We start from the raw sequence: 25,810 nt of genomic DNA on the forward strand, positions 1-25,810 counted from the left end.
TGCATTTGTCAAATAAGGAAAATATAGGCCTAAGGGTGATGCAGTTTTGGCACCCCTTTTTTTTTTACTTGTCAATTTTTTCAGGTAAGTTAAAAAAGAAATTTCTGGGGTTGCCCCTTTAAAAAACAATGCTATGTCACTGGACTGGGGAGGTGCAGGTGAAGAGCGAGAAGAGGTAGGTTGTGAAATAGTCCAATGGGAAGAAGAAGAAAATGAATTAAGTTAATGCTTTGGACAACTGCATGAAAAGTAATTTCTAAAAATAAAAGTTAATGAAAAATATAGTTTATGTATGACTTCTTAAATATCCATACATTTTTATTCATCATATTACTTCTATATTTATTAATATAATAAATGTTTTCCCACCATAAATTAACGATTTATGCATGTTGTCTATTCATTCATTACACCTCTTCAAAACATAGGGTGCACCAATGACTGCTTTTGCCACTTGTGAAGTTCCTTTGCCTATAAGATAGGTTAATGAACTATGTATTTCAGTAAAAATAAATGAATAAAAATATTTATGTATTAATTTTACTGATTTATTCTTATCATTTAAATTCTACAAATTAAATAAAATAAAGCAGCTAATTTTTTTGAACTTCCACAATAACATATGCCCTTCATCACCTGAAAATAATCACCATTGTTCATCTTTAAATGCTCACTTCTTTAATGAATACATTTTAAAACCTTACATGGACCACCGTCTTCATTATTTTAACATTTACTATCGTAAAGTAAAACTGTATTTTTAACACTGTCTAAGCTTCCATGGAAATCGATCCCGAAATGCAGATTCGCCCTCCTCCGACTCATTTATTTAGTTTCGAACTTTCATTTCCGGTGTAGGAATTCTTCGTCTTCTTCTTCTTGATCATTGATGGAGCGTCTGTGATCTAACCAGTCGGTGATCTTTTTTAAGCATATTCAATTTTCATTCATAGTTTTACTAAGATGCAATAATGAAGCCTTCCCCGACTTTTTTTAATCTGATATTTCCCCCCCCCCCAAAAAAAAAAAAAGAGAGAGAGAGGGCTAGATTATTGCAGCTAACTGGCTAAGTTTTACTACATATGTCTTAAAATTCAACCTTACTCGAGGATTTTTCATTCTCTGTCACATCAATATTATAGCGACCTATATTATCAAAAAGGGGCTCTTATGAATGGTATCATTTGCTATATAATGTTATGGGTCCACATGCACCTGACATTAATTATTTTTCTTTTAATAAAAAATAAAATAAGTAATGTCAGGTGCCTGTGGTAAGTCCTGATTGATGTAAAAAAAAAATTACCATGTTGGAAATCTCCCGCATTTCTTATGGGCAGCGGAAAGGGCAAAAATTACCATAATGAGAAAACAAACAATTATTTTAATTTCAATGACCATAAAAACTTAACAAATATACAATGCATAACCAACAGACCTTTTCGCCTTTTCGGACAGACAAATATACATTAAAGAAAAACCAACGTAACAAACATATATGAATGCAAACCAACGATCATCTTTGCAGAACAAACGTACATAAAAACACGACAAGCGAAAAAAACTTAACAAACGTGCAAGCGGTAAATCTAGTCTTCCCGGCTCCCGACGGTCTAGTTTCTTGTTTTTTTTTGTTTTTTGTTTTTGTTTTTTTTTTTTTTTTTTAATTTCGATTTCTTTTTTGTCGGTGTACAGAAAATCTTTTCTATTTTTTTTCGGTTGATTTATCTAAAAATTTCAAATGAAAGAAAAAAAATTACATAAAAATATCTCATTCTCATGAAGGCCGTTTCGTCTTTTTTTGTAACATAAATTGCTTTTCCCTAATTCTTTAAATATTGCAAGAATCTATTAAGATAACTTTACAGTGACATATATGACTGGCACACAGCAACATTTCCCAATTTTAAGAGCAAGGTCAAAATTTTAAGAGTTATGTAGTACATGTATATCAGGAAAAAAATTGGTACTGAAAGAAGTTGAACCTAACACCCCACCCCCACCCCCAACACACACCCTCACTCACACACACAAAATAGTATTTTTGAGTTTAGGCTATTTCATTTTAGCTTCCTTTTTGTTTTTGCATGTCAAGTTTTTAAAATCTTTTTTTCAGCTAGATTGAATTTTTTTCTCTGGTTGCCCCCTCCTTTCAAAAATGATGCTATGTCAATGTATAACAATGCAATACTTTCATTTTGCATTGTTTTACCATAATTACAATATTAAATTTAGCTATTTTTATGAAACTTTTGATTAAAATCTTTTTTGAAATACAATCATTTTGATGTTATGAATTTTTATAGAATTTAAATGTTCATTTTTTTTTTACTAACACCACCACTTTTCACTGAAATACTAACTCCATCTTTCTGAGAAGAAATATCTTCTCTCTATCAATATTTCTTATATCTTTAAACATACATGGACACAGATTTGAAGTTAATTTTATTTCATCTTAAAGTTATTGAAACAAGATTGCCACTTTTCCTAAGTTTTAGGAATAATATTAAAATTTGTGAGAGTGCAAGGATGTGTCAATCAAACCCGTCTAAAAAGTTTTAATAACTTTGAGATGAAATAAGATTTTTAATATATTTTTGTGTGAAATGCTATTAATATATAAAAGTCGTAATACTATATAGAAAATATTTACTTCAAACCTTTAATATCTACGACACCTTACGTCTCGATCTGTATCGATGTCCGTTTTTTGGTTTTTATATTTATAACGAAGTACTACATTTACCGCTTTTTGGCAGGTGATACTGCTGATTCAGTAATAAATACGCAAATTTGTTTAAGTTTTTACATATCATTAAATTCATCTAAAAAGAAAATGTGCCTTAGAAGTTTCAAGCTTTTCTGTGCACCGACAAAAAAGAAATAAAAAAAAAAACGGGACCGTCGGGAGCCGGGAAGACTAGATTTACCGCTTGCACGTTTGTTAAGTTTTTTTCGCTTGTCGTGTTTTTATGTACGTTTGTTCTGCAAAGATGATCATTGGTTTTGCATTCATATATGTTTGTTACGTACATGGTCGTTGATTTTGCTTTAATGTATATTTGTTCTGCGAAAAAGTCTATTGGTTATGCATTGTATATCATTTGTAAAGTTTTTATGGTCATTGAAATTAAAATAATTGTTTGTTTTCTCATTATGGTAATTTTTGCCCTTTCCGCTGCCCATAGTTTCTACCACCGCCAAAACAAACACATGAGATATCCAATGATATGTTTACGATAGGTTTAAATACCTATATAGCTAAAAATAGATATATAGCTACATGTATCTATAGAGTAATTTTCCTGGACATCCATTCAACTACAGGTGAGGAGTTAGCAATTTTATCCATAAAGTCAATAAAATTACTCGATTGTGCAAGCCATGAGCTATGCGTTAGCATAGCAAACCTCTGGGTTGACACACACACAAAAACTTGTTCTAATCACAGGTAAGCTGCAAATTTTGTGCCAAAATTAGACCAGGCAAGAACTGCATGCAAAAATTATCTCCATTTCTTATAAGACATGCCGCCACCCCTTGAGACGCAGAAACTGCCATCCTTATATATATAGTGTCACACTGAGTTTGAGCCAAAATGACTTTCAAATTTCTGAAATATTTTGATCAACAAGGAACCAATAAAGCTAAGTTCTGTTGCAATACTTCATTGCAATTTAAGATAGGCCTATTCTAAAAGAATCAAACCCTTAGAGGGTCAATTATGATATGGAAATTTTTATACATCTAAAGTTGAAAATTTTGAAACCCCATCCTAAAAAGTAATAGTGTTTGAGAATCGGAGCTGTTTTTAACTTTTTGAGGTTGCCTGATTGTTGTTCCCTTCCATAAGATATAATTTCTGAACTTGATTAGAGCTAGGTAACTGTGTTCATTTGAAGATAAACAGTTTCATACTGTGTCTACATATTGTTTGTTAATTTCATTCAGGGGCTTCTTGATTAAGCCATTATCACAAACATGAAACTATGACCAATATATATGATTCCCTCAAATTCTGGCCATGGTTGAAAAAAAAAAGAAAAAAAAAAGGATATTTCAATTTCAAAGCTCGATTAGATATTTCAATTTCAAAGCTCATTAAAATAGGCTAGGACTGAAAAAAAAACAGCAGAGTTTTCAATAAAGGAGGGTGGTGGTATTGTGATTTTTAACTTGTTCAATAATTTTGATTCACTGCTTCAATTTTTTTTTTTGTAATTTGCAACATAATCTAGAGTTTTCAATAAAGGAGGGTGGTGGTATTGTGATTTTTAACTTGTTCAATAATTTTGATTCACTGCTTCAATTTTTTTTTTGTAATTTGCAACATAATCTATAGGTAATAATTTCTGAATTGAGCCTAAAAAATGGATAAATTCAGCTCTTCACTCAAGAATTATTAACTTAATCACTGCCCTATACAATATGTTTTAAAATGAATCATCTAGGCAGCAAACATATTATTTTAAAATACAGTGTATTCATGTTGACTATTAAGCCCTATAGCTCTGTCAAATTAACTACAAAAAAGTTCATTCCTCTACAGTCTAAGCTACAGGTATTTGAAATTTTGGAGTGAAACTGATTGCAGTATTGGAAGAAAAACCCCAACTTGAGTTACTAAAATGTTCACTTTTTTCTTCAGCCAGTCTTAATATGAAGTACATGTATTGTAAATGTATTACATTTAGCTGTGTATTCTTTTTAACGCTTTTTGCAGAAAGCAACATCCACTAATTCAAGTACAATGCTAAATGTTTTGCATATGTAGATATATAGATAAGAACAAAAGGAAATCAAATCTTTGCTAACCTGTTCAAAAATAATCATTTCCTCCAAATATTGTACACAATTAATATTATACATTTACAGTATGTATCAGGAAAGGGTTAAGTCTTATACTGGGAATAAATTCATGTGGACATGCAGGGTCCAAAGGACTGAATAAAATGTAAATCTGACAATATCAGAGTCAGCTGGATCAGCAGTCCTTTGTCACTGTGATTATAGATACATGTACCTAGAGACTTTGCTTTTTAATTAAAATCATGAAGGTTGCATGATACATGTATATTGCAAATCTTTGATATTGGTAGATCAGAGACATTGTAAAATTTAACAACACTTAAAATTACAATGATTAATTTCATGCTTATATAATTTATTATTTTTAACATTTCAGATTTTTATGAATCAAGTTAATTAAAAAAGGGCAGAATCATGACGGATCTAAATGTTGAAGTGCCGTACAGACTGTTAAAGAACTTAATGTCATTAGCAGCTATGGAAGAACATAGCATGCTGAAACTAGCCGGATTAACTCTTCTGCAAGAATTTCTCAAAAATGACCCCAAGGGCGAGGTCAAACTGTCATTTTTGCAGCAGGGAATCTTAGAATCGTTGCTATTGACTTTTGACAAGGGCTTTGACAACCCCAGAGACCTGGTGTATCTAGATGTGTCTTTGAATTGCATCTTCTTCCTCTCAGAGCTTCCAGTGAGCCCAGTCCAACCACTCATCTGTGAGCAAGTGATAAAAAGAATGATACAGCTAATTGACCAAAAAGGGGCCTTTTACCATTACTTACCCAGTGTTAAATTAAATCTTCAGAAGATGTGTGAAAATAAACATTTGATTGGTCGAGTTTACACAAATAACTTAAAAACTGACCAGTGGGATGGAGTATATGGGACAATCAAAGATCAGCTGTCATCCCTTCCTTCTCTGCCAGAAAATGTGTATGTATGTGATGTTGTTGATTCGGGGGGTTACGAAGGAGGACTGAACATCAGGGAACATCTTCTGAGTAGGAACTTAGCCTGGGCTGATACTAAATTTGTCAGACCTAGCAAAACAGGTTAGATACCTTATCATTATGTTTAGTTGCTGTCTCATCCAATAGAATTCAGTAAGTTGAAGAGGCAATCTTCAAGCTCCATTTAACTTTCTAATCTAAGGGGTGTACATTGTATGATTCATGAATGTTGTGTTACACATGTTGTGGTCAAATTTTGGTTTATAAATGAAACATTTTGAACACAGGTGCTTGACATTTTTAACCTTTCTTTTCATAAATAAAAATATCCCCTCTACTATATTTATAGTATAGGGGATATTTTTATTTTTGAAAAGAAAGTTTAAAAAACGTCAAGCGCCTGTGATTTTGAATTTGCCCATGAATAAAAAGAAATTATACAAAAAGCATGACCCCCAAAAGCTTGTTACATTTTCAGAAATAAGATACTTTTTACTTTTGAATGATTTTGTAAATTAATCCTATGATATGGATTTAATTAAGAAATTTGAAAATGTAAGCCTAAATTTTTCATATTTATAATTAAAATATACTAAATGTGTTAATGCAGGTCAGTGGTTGTAAGTTATATTTTTCAGTTTTTGACCAATCTGAATGTCTGTTTTCTTTTAATTTGTAAACTGCTTTCCTGAACATTCAGACATGGAGGAAATTAACATATAGCATGAATGTTAAAAAGCATGGAATTTCATAAATCAGCATAGTTTGTTCTTTTGCAATAAATTTTGTGAAATATTTCTATTGAAAGGGATTTGATCACAGTAATTTGACACCCCTACCTAATTAACTGGATTTTTCATACATGTGTAAATTTATAATTAAAAAATTAGATGATTTAATTACTATAGTTTCAAAGAAGTTAAAATCCATATAACTTGATAGATTTTGAAAGTATGCAATAAGTCCTTTAATTTACTTACAGATGATGATGAGGATTGGAAAGACATATTAATCACCCATGTTGTAGAAGGACCCGTTTTCTGGGCACAGATAGGGATAGATACCATTCAGAATGCTCAGAAGATCCAAGCCATACTGAATGTGTATTGGAAAAATGGAGCACTAGAAAATTACAAATGTATAAAGGGGGACAATGTGGTGGTCCTGCAGGTCATCAACAATGAGGTTTCTCCAATTCGGGTCACAGTGAAGGAAGTGAACGCAAGGGGAGTTCATGCATGGGCTCTTGACTTTGGACAGATGCTAACTGTGGACAGAAAGAATGTATTTGTTTTACCGTGTGAGGTTCAGCTGGACGTTTTTCCTCCACAGGCCTCTCTGTGCTGTATTGATGGTATGGATTTCATTATTTAGTTAAAGTTAAAAAATTTATTCAGTGAAACTTCATATATTTCATACATATAAGTTTTAAAATTTGATCATTTTTGTACATCTTCATAAATGTGTTGAAGGAGACTTTAAAAATTCCACAAGTCTCTTTGTATAAAATGCTGCCTGAATCTGGAATGTTTGCCAAAATCTGGCCAATTTTTATGAAACCAGTGGTCTCTATACTATAGACATGTTTTACTGTATTCAGTTCAGGCTGTCAGTTTGTACAGTACATGTAACTGTAGATGTACACTGATGTTCTTCCCTTTCTTTGATAGGTCTACAGCAGCCCCCATATAGTGAGACGGCTGTGGGGACTGGGTTAGCCATACTGTGTAACCTTGTCAAACGGTCCTTTCCAGCAGGTATAGCCATCTGTTAATAAGAAATTAATAACAGGTTGTTATGCAAAGCCAGTTTTTTAATCCATGCATAACATGGTCATGGTGCATATAATACATCTTTAATATATTATACACATAAAAAGGTTATAAAGAAGTGAATTGAAATGGTACATGTGTAGGTATTGTTTATTATAACTGATCATTTCTGTGTTAAGTCTATTTTTTATCTTCCTGCTGTGCATTAATTTGATGTATTGAAGTGCTTTTTGCAATCTGATTAAAATCAGATCTATGTTACTCTCAGAAATTCTGATGGTCGTTATACAAAGATCTTTGTACAGTGACCGTCAGAATTTGGGAGCATAACAAAAATCTGATTTTAATCAGATAGATATTTTTGATGATACTTCTTATAAAACTCCCATTAAGAAAAGCATTTGGAATTGCTTTATAACTACGGTACTTGTAATCTATGAAATATATAGTGATAATACTGGTGATACCTACATGTACCAGATAATCATTTATTGAATGACTGAGAAAATTCATCTATGCACTTTCTTAAATTGCTATTTATGGTTATGTAAAAAAAAATGTTTTAAAACCGTGTAACTTTCTCCACTGAAAATTCATCTATGCACTTTCTTAAATTACTATTTATGGTTATGTAAAAAAAAAAAAAAAGTTTTAAAACCGTGTAACTTTCTCCACTGACAAAGGAAATTTCTGGATGGTAAATCTAAAATACCAGTTCATTGATTACAGGGCACCTGCTTCAGCAGTTGGGTGGATTAGAGGTGTGTTTATCTTTCCTGAAGACCTGTCCTAATGTGGAATTAAAACTACAGACCTGTCAGTTACTGTGTAACCTCTCCTGTATCCCAGCCATCTCCAGCAAATGTGCAGAGAACCAGTTTATCCCTGTTATGATTGGTAAGAAGAAAAGTCCATTCCATTGATACATTGTATGAAAGCTGTGAATTGAGATGTGAATTCAGGAAAACAGTCAAGAATAAAATTATGAAGCAGAGTGAAGTGTCTACCAATAGTACTAGTTATAACTATTTTGTAAGAAACATACTCAACAAATCTTCGATCATATCTTAACTTGCAAGTAGTGTAAAATAGTCTCAGTTGAAAATAATAGTCGTCTGTGTTTGAAATGTGGGGCCAGTAAATTTGTTGAATACAAAATCTAGTGATACAGACATACAGAAAGAAATACGACTTTGGGGTTTTTATTTTGTAGACTGTTTACAGGAGTACTTTGAAATGAAACCTTCCACAAAAAAGAATGAACTCCTGTTGGCCTGTCTTAGAACACTGTGCAATCTGATGCATTATAATGATGTTAACAGGTCCATATTTTACCAGTTCCAAGGTAATCACACTTAACAGTCAAAAAGTCTCCAAGACACTTCAGCAATTCAAGGAAAATTCTCTAGAAATTAAAATGTACAAACTTGAGGAGCCAGTGTTCATTTAATTTCTAGGTATGGAAGCTGTGTTAAAGGTCTCCTTGTTGAATGGTAGAAATCACAGTGTATATAAGGCAGCTACCAAATGCATCAAAATGTTTATCTGCAAGGCACTGGAGAGGAATATAAAGGATAATGTGATAAAGAAACAGCCTAGCTTTGAGAAAGGAGAGAAATTAAAACTAAGTCGGGATACCCCATTGTAAGAATAAACTTCTTGATTTGTTCATATTGATGTATTTTGTTTGAGTAATACATTTTTAAACATTACCATGTGTGTTAGATTTATTTTTGATTTTGGTCCTCATGTATAGGGTTATGTCGAAAGTCATTGAAGAAAAGGATGAAAACAGCAAGTTTATATGGAAACCAAAAGCTATAGAGAAGGTTGTGGATGAGTCCAGATTTCAGGAGGTTTGATGATAATACATGTACCTCAAGAAGTAAATCATGCTTATTATTTTTGTTTAAACTGTTTATAGATTTCATTTTTAAAGAAACTCAATTGTCCATAAACATTTTGGACAAAAAAAATTAAAATAAACGCTCAAGATACACTGTACATCGGACATCCTGACAAGGACATCATGCTACCTGGTATTCTTTTGTACAAAAGTAATTTGAAGCATTGTACAGATAAGAAATATATATATATATAATGCAATATTGTTAGCTCACCTGAGCCGAAGGCTCAAGTGAGCTTTTCTGATCAAAATTTGTCCGTCGTCTGTCGTCGTTGTCGTTGTCGTTGTTGTTGTTGTTGTCGTCGTTGTAAACTTTTCACATTTTCATCTTCTTCTCAAGAACCACTGGGCCAATTTCAACCAAACTTGGCACAGAGTATCCTTGGGTGAAGGGGATTCAAGTTTGTTCAAATGAAGGGCCGCGCCCTTTTTCAAGGGGAGATAATCATGAATTTGTTAAAAATTAATGGCATTTTTAAAAAATCTTCTTCTCCAGAACCGCTGGGCCAGGAAAAATGAAACTCATGTGGAATCATCCTCAGGTAGTGTAGATTCAAGTTTGTTCATATCATGACCCCCGGGGCAAGGGTGGGGCCAAAATGGCCGACCCAAGTTTTACATAGGAATATATAGGAAAAATCTTTAAAAATCTTCTTCTCCAGAACCACTGGGCCAGGAAAGATGAAACTCATGTGGAATCATCCTCAGGTAGTGTAGATGCAAGTTTGTTCAAATCATGACCCCTGGGGCAAGGGTGGGGCCAAAATGGCCGACCCTTGTTTTACATAGGAATATATAGGAAAAATCTTTATAAATCTTCTCCTCAAGAACCACTGGGCCAGGAAAGATGAAACTCATGTGGAATCATCCTCAGGTAGTGTAGATTCAAGTTTGTTCAAATCATGACCCCCGGGGCAAAGGTGGGGCCAAAATGGCCGACCCAAGTTTTACATAGGAATATATTAGAAAAATCTTTAAAAATCTTCTTCTCCAGAACCGCTGGGCCAGGAAAGATGAAACTCATGTGGAATCATCCTCAGGTAGTGTAGATTCAAGTTTGTTCAAATCATGACCCCCGGGGCAAGGGTGGGGCCAAAATGGCCGACCCTTGTTTTACATAGGAATATATTAGAAAAATCTTTAAAAATCTTCTTTGAGAACCACTGGGCCAGGAAAGATGAAACTCATGTGGAATCATCCTCAGGTAGTGTAGATTCAAGTTTGTTCAAATCATGATCCCCGGAGCTAGGATGGGGCCAAAATGGCCGACCCAAGTTTTACATAGGGATATATAGGGAAACTTTTTAAAATCTTCTTTTCAAGTACTTCAAAGCTATGATTAGTGATATTTATATGGAATCATCCTCAGGTAGTGTAGATTCTAATTTGTTCAAATGATGAACGCCTGGAGGGGGGGGGGATAAATTCAAGCCCGATGTGCTCAGGTGAGCGCTGTGGCCCCTGGGCCTCTTGTTTGAATTAAGTTATAAATGGCAATGTTTCTATTTTCATGAACAGGTTGAGAGCAGTGATGATGAGCTTACGAACCACCCAGTCTCTTTGTTCCACTCCCAGCTGAAAGAACAAGCCCAGCTGTCTACAGGTTAGTAAAGTCTGAGGTTTTTCAGGTGGACAATTAAAATATCACTAATTGTCAGCTCAGCAACAAAATACCTGGTACATGTACTCATTTATTTTTATGGGTGTCTTTTAGCAGTGTATTAAGCAGTTCCTTTATTGTGGTTGGTACTTTTATGTTAAGGCTCTATACTACGTATTTGCTTTGTTAATTGACCCTTTTTTAAAAGCAAATTTAGCCAGTACTTGGTACTATAATGTGTTTTAGCTCTTTATTTGCTATGTAAGTTGACTTTTTCAGTAGTTTTAGCATGTTTTGCACTTTGCACTCATTTGTGTGTTTAGGCTTCCTATTTGCTTTTTCAGTCGACTTTTCAGCAGTTTAGTCTGTATTGTACCTTGCACTCATTTGTATGTTTAGGTTTTCTACATGTATTTGATTTTTAATAAGTTGTCCTTTTCAGCAGTATAACTTTGCACTTATTTGTATGTTTAATATGCTGTCTATTTGCTTTGTAAGTTGACTTTTTCAGCAGTATTAGCTTGTATTGTAGATAGACCTGCTGTAGCTGTTGATGTAGCAGATGTATACAGAAGTTCTCAACAGAAAGAGGTCTTTGTATTAGGTGGGTACACAGAATTTTGAACAGTTTTGCTTGGTAACCGTATGTAACACCAATACATATAATTCTAGGGATGAATAAGTAGTCTCAACCTGAGTACATTGATATATTTTAAAAGCATCTGATATTTAAACAAAAATTTGACAATGCCTTTATAATTGAGATTTTTGACTGTATATAATTGAAAAAAATAGGTAAAAGGTGATTATTTCCATCTATTAATTAAAAAGTTTTTATACATTTAAAGGTTCTACTGTGTCCATTCAGAACAGCCCCACCAATGAATTGAGGCCAAACAAGACCATCCAGACAATTTCTGTGAACACAGTTGTTCAGCATGTGTGTGGGATGCTGAATAGTGGTAAAACATCAAATTCTATTTCATTTTACATACCTGACTTACTGGTATATTGATCTTCACTGTGCCAGTTTTCTTTTCCTGTGGACTTATCTTTGCATGTTTTACAATCTATGTAACTAGTAAAGTTTTTTTTTTATTTATATGAAATCTTTTTTTTTGTTTCTCATGCTTTATAACATACAGTCTAAATACATTAATAGTATGAAACAAATTTTGCAAGGAATACCTCTGTATGCATTCAAATGTGAAATTCACAGAGCAGATGTAGAGAGACAAAAAATTCTACTGTATTACAGCGAATTACAAAATAGTGGTAAAGTTTTCAATAGCTTGCTAGATAGCTCAATAGGGAATAGAATTTGGTCTAACAAGTATCACATTAGGTTTGAATCTAGGTCATGAGGTTACTCAGGTGTATCATTAGTTTTTACAGGTAAACGTGAGTTGATTTCAATGTTGTTTGAAGCCACATGTATCTGCCCATGTGTTCTGCTGTAAATAAATGCATTATTCTTCTTTAATTGCAAACATTTTTTTCAGTAGAATTTTATACCAACTCTTTCAGTAATGCATAAATCTTCTGCATACTGTACTTTCTGCTTGCTTTAAAGTCTTGTCACTTCCGAAACAAACACCTTTTTAATCTATGTCCGTGACCTGCAAGCAATTCCAAATTAGAGGGTAATTTTTTCTTTAGGACAAAAATTTCATTCTTGTCAATAAACAACACCAACAGCACCACGTGCTTTAGATTAAACTGTTAAAAATTGCTCAATCCTGCATCCGAATATTTCCAAAACTTTGAATACACTACTTGTTAATTGTACTCTTCAAAATCTCGTCACTCGTGGTAATTTGGTAAGATTTTATAATCTTGTTAGATTAATTTTAAAAGCTTTTAAAAAAGTATTTGAAAACAAAATACAAGAGAAAATATTGGGGAGGTTGAGAATGGAGGGATCAAACTATAATTATGCAAAAAGTTGCAAATTTTTACTGTTGTTGGGGCCCATTTTAAGAAGGAACTTAGTTCTAGACTCTCATCACTGAATAATTTTGTGAGTTTAATTGCTTTATAAAATTATCTTACTAATTTTTTCATAAAAAGTATAAAATAACAATTTAATTACATGATGTAAAAAATAAAATAAATTGCAAAACACTTAGCTTAAACAGATTTTCATAGAGTTACTGAATAAAGAAATTTACTTTGTTTAGAGATGCTGATAATTAATAAATTTAATATGATTATAAAATTAGGTGTTACATATATTATTATTATATTTATGTGTTTATTTATAATCAATGAGTTGAGAGAGAATTGGAGTGGGAACCTAACTTCCTAATCTTGTTAGACAATAACTTTTACGAGAAGGGGGGATATGTCATTCTTTAATTCTGCAAATTTATTAAATTGCAATTAAAGAAGAATTATAATGCATTTATTTACAGCAGAACACATTGGCTTATACATGTGGCTTCATAGAACATTGAAATCAACTCACATTTACCTGTAAAAACTAATGATACACCTGAGTAACCCCATGACCTAGATTCAGACCTCATGTGATACTTTTTAGACCAAATTCTACACCCTATTGAGCTATCCAGCAAGCTATTGAAAACTTTACCACTATTTCATAATTCGCTGTAATGTCAACACTTATTCTAGACATTTTTATAATAGAAGTGAGAAAAGATGGTAATATTGTTTATCTCAGAACAAATGATTAGATAATAAGCATACTTTTCTGTCATTAAAGGAAAAGGAGGCAACATATATTTTGGATTGTCTACCACTGGAAAGGTTATCGGGATGAACTTTACCCGTGACGATCGGGACGAGTTTCGTCTGGGTGTAGACAAGATGATGACGGATCGTCTATGCCCCTGTCTCCTTCACTCCTGTTTTGACGTGGTTTATATACCTGTTGTACAAAAGCCAGAATCAGAGGATGATGGGTCACAAGAGTTAATGAACATTCCAGACCTGTTTGTTGGAAGTAAGGACTTTAATGAATAATGTTTTTAGGTCACCTGAGTAACTCAGGTGACCTATTGCTATCCGTTTTTGTCTGTCGTCGTGTGTTAACATTTGTACATTTTCAGTTCTTCTCTGAAACCACTGAACCAATGTCAATCAAATTTGGTATACAGCATCTATGGGTGAAGGGGAACAAAAATTGTGAATTTCATGGTCCCCGCCCCCCTGGGGCCTGAGGGGTGGGACCAAAACCACTAAAATTGTCGCAATCTTTAAAAATCTTCTTCTTTACTCCTGGACATTAAGCAGGCAAACTGTTTGCATGAATGTTATGAGCATTGAGTCCTCTACCAAAATTGTGAAATTCATGGCCCCAGGGTCAGGGGTTCTGCTGCTAGGGCGGGGCTATATAGATTATATAGTGAAAATGCATTATTTCTTTGAAAATCTTCTTCTCTGCTTCTGGGTATTAAATAAACAAACTAAGCACATAGTTATGATAAGCAAGAGTGCCTTTTCCAAATTGTGAAATTTATGCCCCCTGGGTCAGGGGTTCTGGTGTAAGGGCAGGGCTCTATTGATTATATAGTGAAAATGCATTAATTCTTTGAAAATCCTCTTCTCTGCTTCTGGGTATTAGATAAACTAACTAAGTACATAGTCATGATGAGCAAGAATGCCTCCTATAAAATTGTGAATTTTATGGCCCCAGGGTCAGGGGTTCTGGTGTTAGGGCTAGGCTCTATTGATTATATAGTGAAAATGCATTATTCTTTGAAATCTTCTTCTCTGCTTCTGGGTATTAAATGAACTAACTAAGTACATAGTTATGATGAGCAAGAGTGCCTTTTCCAAAATTGTGAATTTTATGGCCCCAGGGTCAGTGGTTCTTGTGTTAGGGCAGGGCTCTATTGATTATATAGTAAAAATACATTCATTCTTTGAAAATATTTTCCTTTGCTTCTGGGTTTTATGACAATGTTCCAAGGGAACATATAAGGGAATAAATATTTTTGATGAAGAAAGGTGCATCAAGCAAAGTGGGGTTTTTTTATGCCCCCTGGGTCAGAGGGGGGGGGGAGTTACATAGTCTGAAAATAAATGATTGCTTTGAAATCTGCTCTTTGGTATTAATCAACCATTTTATGATAAAATTTGCAAAATTTTGAATTATGTGGCCCCTGGGTCAGTGGTTCCTTTGGGGTGAGGTGCACAACTGGGTATAAAGTGGAAGTGCATTTTCTCTTTGTTACTCTGATCTACCTCTGGGTATTAAGTAAATAGAGTAAGCAAGCTAAGTTAATAATTATGATAAGCAATGGTGCCTATTTCAAAATTGTGAATTGTGATTTTCATGGCCTCTGGTTTAAAACACGAACCAAATTTAATTGTTTGAAAGTTGTTACACAATACCCAGGTGACCTATAAGGCCCATGGGCCTCTTGTTTTATAAAAGAGTTAAACATGCATAATGCAAAGTGCCAGGGATGAACATGCAATCATACCTGTAATTAAAGTTCCAAATAGTGGTACATATTAAGACCATGTGGAATGGTATTCACTTCTTTATAAGTAAAAATGCATTATATAAAGCATATTTATTTTAAGTCTAGGGCCTTTTACTGTATAATGTGAAAGAACTAAGTTAAAAATATTACCGTGTACTTTAAAGTAACATTTTGTGTGGGTTGAGGAGTAATGGATTTAGGCAAAAATCTTTAGAAATCTTCTTCTCAAGAACCACTGGGCAGAAAAGCTGAAACTTATGTAGAAGCATCCTGGGGTTGTGTAGATTCTAAACTGTCCAAATCTTGACCCCTCATACTTGATAACATAGGGTCAGAGATAATGCAAAGCACTGCCAACTAAAATTACATTCAGAGGGGAAAAAAGCTCAAAATGAACTGAAATTTTTAACATTTTGAAGAGGTTTTGGGGTCTTCACAAAAATCCATGTAAAATAAACTGCAAAACTTTACCTAAAATTAAAACCTAGTTGTTGACTGAGTAAATGTGGAATAAAGCAATAATTTTTTTTTGTACATGTACATACAAATGTTCTAAATTATGCAATACATGTATTTAATTGTTATTTCATTATAAATGAATACATGATATGACACTCTTTTATTCAAATGATATAACACTTTTACAGAGATAGTTCTTACTCCATCAAAAGGCACCTTTTACACAGTGACACCTGAGGAAGATTGTTACTACAGGTTTGGGTCCCGTACAACCGCCCTCACTATCCAGGTAAATTTAAACACACGGACTGTTTATCCATTCAGGTTACAGCATCCCTGTCTATCCAGGTAAATTTAAACACACGGACTGTTTATCCAGTCAGGTTACAGCATCCCTGTCTATCCAGGTAAATTTAAACACACGGACTGTTTATCCAGTCAGGTTACAGCATCCCTGTCTATCCAGGTAAATTTAAACACACGGACTGTTTATCCAGTCAGGTTACAGCATCCCTGTCTATCCAGGTAAATTTAAACACACAGACTGTTTATCCAGTCAGGTTACAGCATCCCTGTCTATCCAGGTAAATTAATACACTCTGACTGTGTTCCCAGTTAAACTATTTCTCTGTCTATCCAGGCAAATAAATACACACTGACTGTCTATCAGTTAGATTACATTTTCTCTGTCTATCCAGGCAAGTAAAAATGCACATCGACTGTCTAAAATTCTTTGTCTATCTAGGCAATATAATACTCACTGACTATCTATCCAGTTAGATTATACAATTAGAGTCTGAATCTACCACAATATCACTGTATACAGGTTAGTATTCCATTTCTGATACCAAATTATATTCAAGCAATTGTTACATGTACTGTAATTTAATTACAGCTTACTTCAAATGCTTATTTTCATTTTAATTGAGTCTCTTTCAAATAAAACTTTGAACAAGTTTAGAAAAATCAAGTATCATAATTGTAAAATCGTCTCAAACCCGGACAGAAATGTTAGAAACCAAGTGTATCTTTTCCTTTAGACCAGTATCAAAGTTAAATCTCATAGCAGACATCCCTGATGAAAATTTGTAAAGCATTTTACTTCCAAAAGACTAAAGTATTACACACTGTGACTGCAATGTCTTATGAAGACTGAGAAACTTTGCAGTTTCGGTTTTTCAGTAGAAGAATTCCATAACGTGTTATATATTTTTATGTTCACAGGAACTACGACACTTGATCATACTGGAAGAAGAAGAGGAATTTCGGGATAAGATAAAAAAATTAAAGGCAGAATTAAAATCTCTGCAGCAACAAATGGGAGATGAAGTCTGATATTCCCAGATAGGCTACTTTATATTTCTCCAGTATTGTGTTCATTATAAATGTAAAACATGGGAACAATTTTGCTTTTTTTTTATACCAGTGTGACGAAATCATGACCATTTTTAAAGTTTTTTTTATTACTCAGGGAAGTTTTAGTAGGATTTTAACTTGATTTTCAGTTTATTTTTCTAGTTTTACAGGTTTTTTTTAAATTGTTCATGCAAATTACCCAAAAGATTCTTTTTGAACATAAGAAGTTGTCTTTGAATTCTGAAAAAATTACTTGAGGTATATTAGCAATTGTTGAAAAAAGGCTTTACTGGTATACATTTCATATCATCAATGTTTACAGCCTGATATGCAAAGTACACGAAAATTTTAATCATTCATTGTAATTGTTGCATGATAAAAACGAAATAAAGTACAGTATTATATTCTTATCAGTATTTTAAATTTAGCTCAGGTATAGATTCATAACTGGCTATTCATGTAAGTCTTAAATACTCAGTAGTGCAATCTTTATTTATGTTTTTGAAGAGAGCATTTAATTTAATACTTTTAAATGCATTCTAGAAACTTATATATGATGCTTGAAGTTTCAACTAATTACTTTATAGATTATATTTTTATACGCTCTTCTTAAGACGGGAGGTATTATGTTATAGGCTTCATGTCCGTCCGTCTGTCCATTCGTGACTGGCTCATAACTTCAACACTATTAGGCCTAGGATTATCAAACTTTGTCAACTGATACTTCTTGGGTAGATGGTGTGTCGCGCGCAAAAAGTAGGTCGCTCTGACCTTTAATTAAGATGCTATGACCAAATATGGAAAAATCCTGTCTGGCTTATAACTAGAAAACTATTAGACCTAGAACTATCAAACTTGGCAAATATATACATCTTGGGTAGAAGGTGTGTCGCGACGTATTTTAAGGTCACTGTGACCTTTAATTTAAGTGAATTTTTAAAAAAAAAAACTATAATAAGTCTTTAAAAAGTTTTGAATTTCATAATCCTAAAAAATTTTAAAATATAATTGTATCCTTATTAAAAAAGTGTTAAATCAAGAAAATACTTATTTTTTTCAGCATATTCTTGACAGCAATCCATAAAAAATATAATGTATGTTAGAGAAATCCCATTTCTCCCATGAGTGTAAGTATCAAGCACTAGTCAAGAATGTTGATAACAGAAAATTGCATGTCAAATTAGAGAGAAATTAATGAGTTTAGTGTGAGGAGGTAACTGGTAGAGCATTGATGTTTTCTATATCCCTTGGGTATTGGGCAGATGGGTAAGCCTGTTGGATTAAAAATAGCTCTTGTTGGCTAGCCTAAGTTTTAAAATGAATTTGATGAAAAGTAATTAACACTAATTTGATATTGCATGATAAACTAATCTGATATTATATACATCTGTAATATTATTAATGTAAAAAATTGATTTTATGGGGGTGGAATCAGCATGTCCATTTTCCATAGAAATCGCATGTTAAAACCTTTCTGACATTAAATTTAAAAAAAAAAATCATTGAGTATTTTATATGTTTTAAAATTATTTTATGATAGATAGTGCAGATTCATTCATCTCTAGTAATGAGTAGACAAGCATCCAGTCAAAGATTAATTAATGAGTTCAATGTAGGAATGCTAGCTAGCATCTTCTTATCTGTATCCTTTGGGAATTAGAACTGCTGGTCCGTTTAAATAGCATATGTCATTTGATGGCCATCCTTTTATTTTCAAAATTAATTGGGTAAAAATTAGTTGTTAAGACTAATTTGATATTGTTTAATATGATGAGCTTTTGACAATGTCTAATACAACCAGTATAGAAATCTATCAATGATGTAATATTTGTTATGATTAATATCTGCACCACAGGGGATGGATAAACAAATATTTTAGCAATGGAAAAAATCATGGAAATCTTAGAATTAAGGTTGACATGTTTTTCTTGCACTCTAAACTGTTTAAGATAATTGTAATTTTTTGACGGCCTTATCATGCTGTGGCGTGGCTTTTTATTGTTGTTAGGGTTATCTTTAAAAAAATGTTTGGTTCCCCTCTTCCACCCGACTGGCTAAAAATGGTCCCAAACCTCCAGACAGCAATTATATTTCATATGTACTCTTCAAAATAATTTTAAAAATTAGTATTGAAATTGAAATTTTCAGAGAAAAAAAAATTTCATCTACCTAAAATTTTCAGACCGAGTTGGAAGAGAGCAAACAAACATTTTTCTGAAGTTGGCCTAGTCCAAAAAGGATTTTTCATTTGTTGTTGAAAGTTTTAGGCATTTATTGTTAGAGTCAAGGAGTAATTTTTTTTATTTTAGTGGTTTATGCTTTACTTGAAATTGTCCTTTATATGCATCTTTTTTAAAGCTGCTAAACAGAGAAACCTAGAAAACTCTAAAGGACCTTAGAGAACCCTGATTATTTTTGATTATTTATTGCCTGTAAATGATTAATTTATATGTGATCTATTATTTCAAGAAACGTTTTAGATATTCAATCGGAATCATGCATCCCAATTTAGTCCGAAATATTTTGTTTTTCAGGGTTTTTTTTATTACGATTTTGGTATTTTACATGCCAGGAAAACTTGAAACTACCAAAATCGTTAAAAGCCTGGAAAACGTCAGATATTTCAGACTAAACTCAATTATGCATATAATTTCTTTCATTTATCAGATAAAGATCAAGTTCTCGGGGGTTCTATAGAGTTCTTGAGGATTCTCTGTTCAGCATGTTTATTATTACCGGTTTTTAAAATTATGTTTATATTTTTTAGGATAGTTGCTTTTGCATTTCTGTTTTTTGTTCAGTTACATATATTTCAAAGATTTAAGACATTTTCCCTAAAATTCGAGGATTTTTCTACTTTCATCAAAGTTTTAAAAATAAAGTCAGTTGGTGATCATAATAAATTGAATACAAAGAAAATTTTAACTCAGAACATGACATTTCATTTCTCTAAGTTACAAAGAGGGTATATTACCGAAATAACGGCATAACCTACATGTACATTATAACGCTCAAAATATTACAGAAGTTTATATAGAGAATAATACATACCCTTTTCCATATCACATCCTGTATCAGCCCGAGACACCAATATCAGCCAGAGGGCCGAAGGCCCGAGGGCTGATATTGGTCGAGGGCTGATACAGGATGTGATATGGAAAAGGGTATGTTTTATTATATTTATTACATACTTAGTAATAAAATACAGAACACATTCAGTTGAGAAGAAAATAAGTAAATAATCATGCATGGACTTCTTACATACATGCACATAGTCTTATGTCTCATACGATTTGGGTTTGTTTCTACTTCTATTTCAATGCACTTGATCCGTAATTTGAAAATATTCTATAGTATTACATGTATTTGTAAATTAAGATTAACCTTATTTTCAAAAAGTTAAAATGAAGTGAATATGAACCCACCAAAAATTGTGTATGATCACAAGTACTGTTTTTGTGGTTTAATTTATTAAGGGTGTGATATTGACGTCACAATAGCCGTATCAGCCCTGCAGGTCTGATATGGATTTGCAGGGCTGATACGGATATCAGCCCCGCAAATCCATATCAGCCTTGCAGGGTTGATACGGCTATTGTGACGTCAGCCATATCGCATATGCAAAAAACCTGTATTTATTACTAAGTGTGTAATAAATTTAGATAAAAACAAATAATCTGTATTTGTACCTGGCTAAAATATTCATAACTCTAACACAAGATCAGTGAATTTGACAGAATTGCATTGGATACACATGGAACTATCGAATAAGCAATATAGAAGAACAAGGGCGCTTTTGGTTGGGATTCGGCAAGAAATATACATGTAAGCGCAATTGAAAAGTGAAAAAAGGCATTCTTTTGATATATCGGCTTCCCGTGAAATAAGAAAGGACAATGTGTTCCCCAATATTGTATTTTGATTTGCCAAAAAGAACATTTTTGGCTAGGTGAGTCATTTGGTACAAAATGTTACATTTTAAAAAAAGGTTTTTCTAAAACATTGCTATTTCTGGTTCATCTCTGTGATTTCGAAACTGTTGATGTTCCTTTCATTGGCGCATATATACGCGTTGTGAGCCTAATTTTTCGGCATGTTTACCCCCGGCCCAGTGTAGCCAGGGTTCTTCATGATTTTCTCGCAAATAATTACATGAGAGGTTAACATTGCCGCTACATTGCGCAAAATTTCAGCATTTTTTTTGTTGTTGTTGAATTTTTGGTGATCATTACTGCTACAATTTATCAATAAATAAGGCTATTGCCGATTACAACTCGTTACCTACCGCAAAAATATCGTATCAGTCAGCAATGGCACCAAATATTTTTCATTAGAAGAGATTTTCAGAAAGTAGTACGTCAAGAAAATGTTAAGTCTGTGTGCTTCAAATTTATCATTGAGCATTTCTCGGTTTTAAAACTTTCTTAATGTTTAATTAAATAGATAAATAAAAATGAATTTTTAATTAAAAAAATCCTGTTCGAAGTCTTGACTTTCACCTCCATCTGGTTAGCAAGGGAATTGGATCTTATGCTTAACATGCATAAGCCGCTGACTACCGGAAGAGACAGTGTAGTGGTAATGTACACTGCATTCTTTTAGATGGTAGCTTTAATATAACCTTTTTCGTAAAGGTAATGATTATGTTGACAATTTTGTAATGACAATTTTGAAAATGTTAAGGAAATGTTAGACACCCAATCACATTTACCCACTGGACTGGTCTCCGTAAAGTCCATCTTTTATGTTGGATTAATGGTGGACATCAGGGTTCGAAATACACATGCTGAACTCTTTCAAATAAAGGATTTGAAGGATAAACACACCGATGAACTCCATGCAAAGGAGAATCAAGATCATTACAAATCTGTCGGCTCCTTTCACTTACTAAATCCTGACTTTGATAGAAACCAAACTTTGAATAAATTCATGGTTTTATGTATGCCGTACGAAATATCGCCAATTTCCTACAGAAGAATGCTAAAAACCCCTTCTAATTAATCAATGTAAAGGTTCATAAATCATAGTTCATAAATTGTTTTGCTTTTGGCTATATTTGAAATTTTTCGTTTCGTTTCGTTTTCCATTCTGCGTTTTAGCTACACCCATTGTTACGTCATAATACCGTGTCGTTGCAGTTACGTCACAATAACAGCTTCATAGCAGTTTTTGTTGTAGTTGCAACAACACATTGAAGAAGCTCAAAATCCAAGTTATTGCCTTATGCAAAATGCTTGAGACCAAAGAAAGTCGAAATAGGACAAATACCATCCGTCTTCCACTAGAATCTTTGAGATATACAGAATCGGACAGTTTTGTGCCACAAAATGAAAATCGTAGATGGCCCGATAATTTGATGCAAGGGTCCTGTATTCATCCAAGGCATTCATATTCCTCTGATTGGCAGACGCAGTCTAGAAGAGAGGAGCAGCCTACCGGTAGAATCCCAGCTCCGCCCCCCGTTCCTTACCCATGGCGATCTGGTTCCAGTAGAAATGTAGCCCCGAGTCCCTTCCAGCCAGTGGAGAAACCTACTACACATTCAGAGTCGCCCACAGGACTCCTCAAACCTCCGCCTATTGCTCTCTCCGAATGGAACCGACGTTATGGATTTCCAGGGACCCGTGTCCCTGACAAAGAGATCGGAGACTTTATACGCCCTAGCTCTGTGAAGAAAGTAGTGGCTAATATCCGGAATTCCGACCAATTTTCCAAATCGCAAGCTAGATCTCCTGAAGAAATGAATAAAAACCAGAGTGTAAGAGAAACAAATAAAAGTCCTGAAATTCGGTACGCCATGTCCACGAATTGCATTCCAGGAGAAGATTTAGCATCCTTACATTCGTCCAGTGATCACACAATAGTTGGACATCGTATCACAACAGACGATACCTTAACCGAGGAGAGATTGGCTGCGTTGAATGACAGCGGAGGCCTGCCATGTTCCTCCGGTTCTCATTATGCTCCTCCACAAGTCAGGGGCAGTGTGGCATCTTCTTCCGGTTCTGTTTGTACTGCTCAACTTGTCAGTAACCGACGTTATGGATTTCCAGGGACCCATGTCCCTGACAAAGAGATCGGAGACTTTATACGCCCTAGCTCAGGGAAGAAAGTAGTGGCTAATATCCGGAATTCAAACCAATTTTCCAAATCGCAAGCTAGATCTCCTGAAGAAATGAATAAAAACCAGAGTGTAAGAGAAACAAATAAAAGTCCTGAAATTCGGTACACCATGTCCACGAATTGCATATATGAAGCAGATTCAACAAAAATGAGGAAGATCTTTCCAAACACATCCGACCCCTCCATGTATCGTGTCCTGAGTCCATCATTATTGAAATCTCCAGGAGAAGATTTGGCATCCTTACATTCGTCCAGTGATCACACAATAGTTGGACATCAGAGTATCACAACAGACGAGACCTTAACCGAGGAGAGATTGGCTACGTTAAATGACAGCGGAGACCTGCCATGTTCCTCCGGTTCTCACTATGCTCCTCCACAAGTGAGAGGCAGTGTGGCATCTTCTTCCGGCTCTGTTTGTACTGCTCAACTTGTCAGTAGGAGCCAAACTTCAGATGATAGTTTTTACATGGCACCTCAAAGTGACAATTATTATGTTCCTCACCCAAACACAAGTAAGTGCATGAATTGCAATCATGATACATCGTAATATAGATGAACATGTATAATTATACTAGTGTTACGTTTTATTTGCATTATTTAATTGGACTAATATATGGGCGGCGGAAAGGGTAAAAAGACGTTTATGCAATACTAACAACTAATTTTATAAACATTATGAAATACAAAACAGACAACCTTAAAAACAAAATCAACAGACTCGTTTGCAAAATCAACAGACTCCTATGCAAAACCAACGATCACCAATGCAAAACCAACAATTATTAACTGAATTGTCGCTAGATGGCGTGCAACAAACATACATTTTCTGAATTAACGATAGATGGCGCGGAAGTTTTTCTACGTCATTATTATTTTTGTACTTTCATAGGAACGCAAATCCCGCAAAATTATATATCAGGATGCAGTTGGCAAACCTCGGAATGTGTTATAGTCTTATAGAATATATTATCGGTATCGAAATCATATATACTAGTATATCGGAATACAAATAATCGGGGATCACATACCATATATACATTATATACCCATTTTTATCTATTAGATTGACCCTGTGTATATTTTAGGGAATGGCTTGAGTACTTTAGAATTTAAAGAAAAGAAATTAAGGCAAGATGTTTGTATTCATGTCTTTTTTGCTTAAAAATGTGAATGAATGTAGGACAGTGATTGCTCCAGGTTTTGGGATACTGTTTTCGGAGAAATTAGGAAAATCAGTAGGTGGCCTGGGGACACAGAGCCTGCAGGAGGGGGGTGGGCGAAGGCCCCTGGCTGAAATTGAATTTAAGCAGGCATTTTTATGGCCATTTTGAAAGCATAAATTGCAACGCAAAAGCATTTTCTGTGTCAAAATGCACATGGGACAAGGTCTACTGCGCATACCATGGCAAAGATGCCGCCACACCTTGTACATAAGTACAATTAAGTCTCATCCTTGTAGCCCTACAGTGTAAATTTCTTTTACGGTTTCAACTATACTGAAAGGAAAAAGAAACGCATAGTAAACTTTTGAATAAAAGTAAAACTATCCTTTCGAATACGTTTTCCAGATTTATTATCGAACATTTTAATTCATGTTTAATCAACAAGTTACCAAAATCTTGCGAGACTTTGACTGAGTCATGTTATTGATATTGATACTAGTATATCGATACCCCCCCCCCCAATAAATAAAATAAAAAAAATTATCATCATCTCCCTTGCGCATCAGTAACAGCCTTGATTATCCTGTTCATCAGAGCATTCATTTATCTTTTCTGTATTATATAATTCATATCTGTTCAGGCGCAAATCCCTTTTTTCAGGGGCGGGGGGTCCACCCACAAGGACTTGTTTCTGTAATAAATTATTGACCCATAGTGTAATAACACAGACCAATATCTTATATAGCTTATATACGTATATAGACTTGCAAACGTCTTTTGCTTTCTTTGTAACTTTTTAAAAAAGATTCATTTCCAAAATATTTTTACCACATGACAGAGCAACGTGTCAGATAAAATATTCACGTAAAAATAGGAGTGTTCAATGTGAAAATCCCTGGTTATTAATAATCTACTGACGACATGACCTCCGAATAGCTTTCGCTTGGCTTAAAAAGTGTAAACAAACGAAATGACCTCTAATTTAAATACATATTTCTATGCATAATTTATGCTTGACATTGGCGTCGGAAGCAAATTGAAAGTGGAGGGGGTGGGTGGCTAAATGTAAAAAAAAAAAATTATACTATCAAAAAAAAAACAAAAAAAAAACAACAGACAAGCAAATTTCCTTCATGTGCTACAAAAATAATGATGACGTAGAAAAACTTCCGCGCCATCTAGCGTTAATTCAGGAAATGTATGTTATTTGCAC

The 25,810-nt window shown here is 33.8% G+C and overlaps 1 protein-coding gene across 1 annotated transcript; it reads left to right on the forward strand.

Annotated features, from left to right (window-relative positions):
- Nucleotides 1–5,193: 5,193 nt before the first annotated feature.
- LOC134246028 (uncharacterized) lies at nucleotides 5,194–17,439 on the forward strand. Its single transcript, XM_062728289.1, has 13 exons — nucleotides 5,194–5,863; nucleotides 6,744–7,115; nucleotides 7,432–7,518; nucleotides 8,263–8,430; nucleotides 8,747–8,878; nucleotides 8,991–9,177; nucleotides 9,290–9,389; nucleotides 10,958–11,042; nucleotides 11,572–11,643; nucleotides 11,888–12,001; nucleotides 13,765–14,004; nucleotides 16,141–16,241; nucleotides 17,177–17,439. The coding sequence occupies exons 1-13, from the start codon at nucleotides 5,227–5,229 to the stop codon at nucleotides 17,285–17,287; spliced, it is 2,406 nt and encodes an 801-aa protein (XP_062584273.1). The 5' UTR covers nucleotides 5,194–5,226; the 3' UTR covers nucleotides 17,288–17,439.
- Nucleotides 17,440–25,810: the final 8,371 nt, after the last annotated feature.

The sequence above is a fragment of the Saccostrea cucullata genome, unplaced genomic scaffold (assembly GCF_032062105.1).
Source record: "Saccostrea cucullata isolate Sc308-1 unplaced genomic scaffold, CSIRO_AGI_Scuc_v1 ctg342, whole genome shotgun sequence".
In the NCBI taxonomy this organism is placed as follows: domain Eukaryota; kingdom Metazoa; phylum Mollusca; class Bivalvia; order Ostreida; family Ostreidae; genus Saccostrea; species Saccostrea cuccullata.

Bases quoted from the DNA above. Each gene is read 5' to 3' on its own strand.
- LOC134246028 (XM_062728289.1), top strand. From the start codon at position 5,227: ATGACGGATCTAAATGTTGAAGTGCCGTACAGACTGTTAAAGAACTTA. The intron at 11,043-11,571 runs GTTAGTAAAGTC...CTTGTATTGTAG, and splicing joins ACAAGCCCAGCTGTCTACAG to ATAGACCTGCTGTAGCTGTT. The intron at 16,242-17,176 runs GTAAATTTAAAC...TTATGTTCACAG, and splicing joins CAACCGCCCTCACTATCCAG to GAACTACGACACTTGATCAT.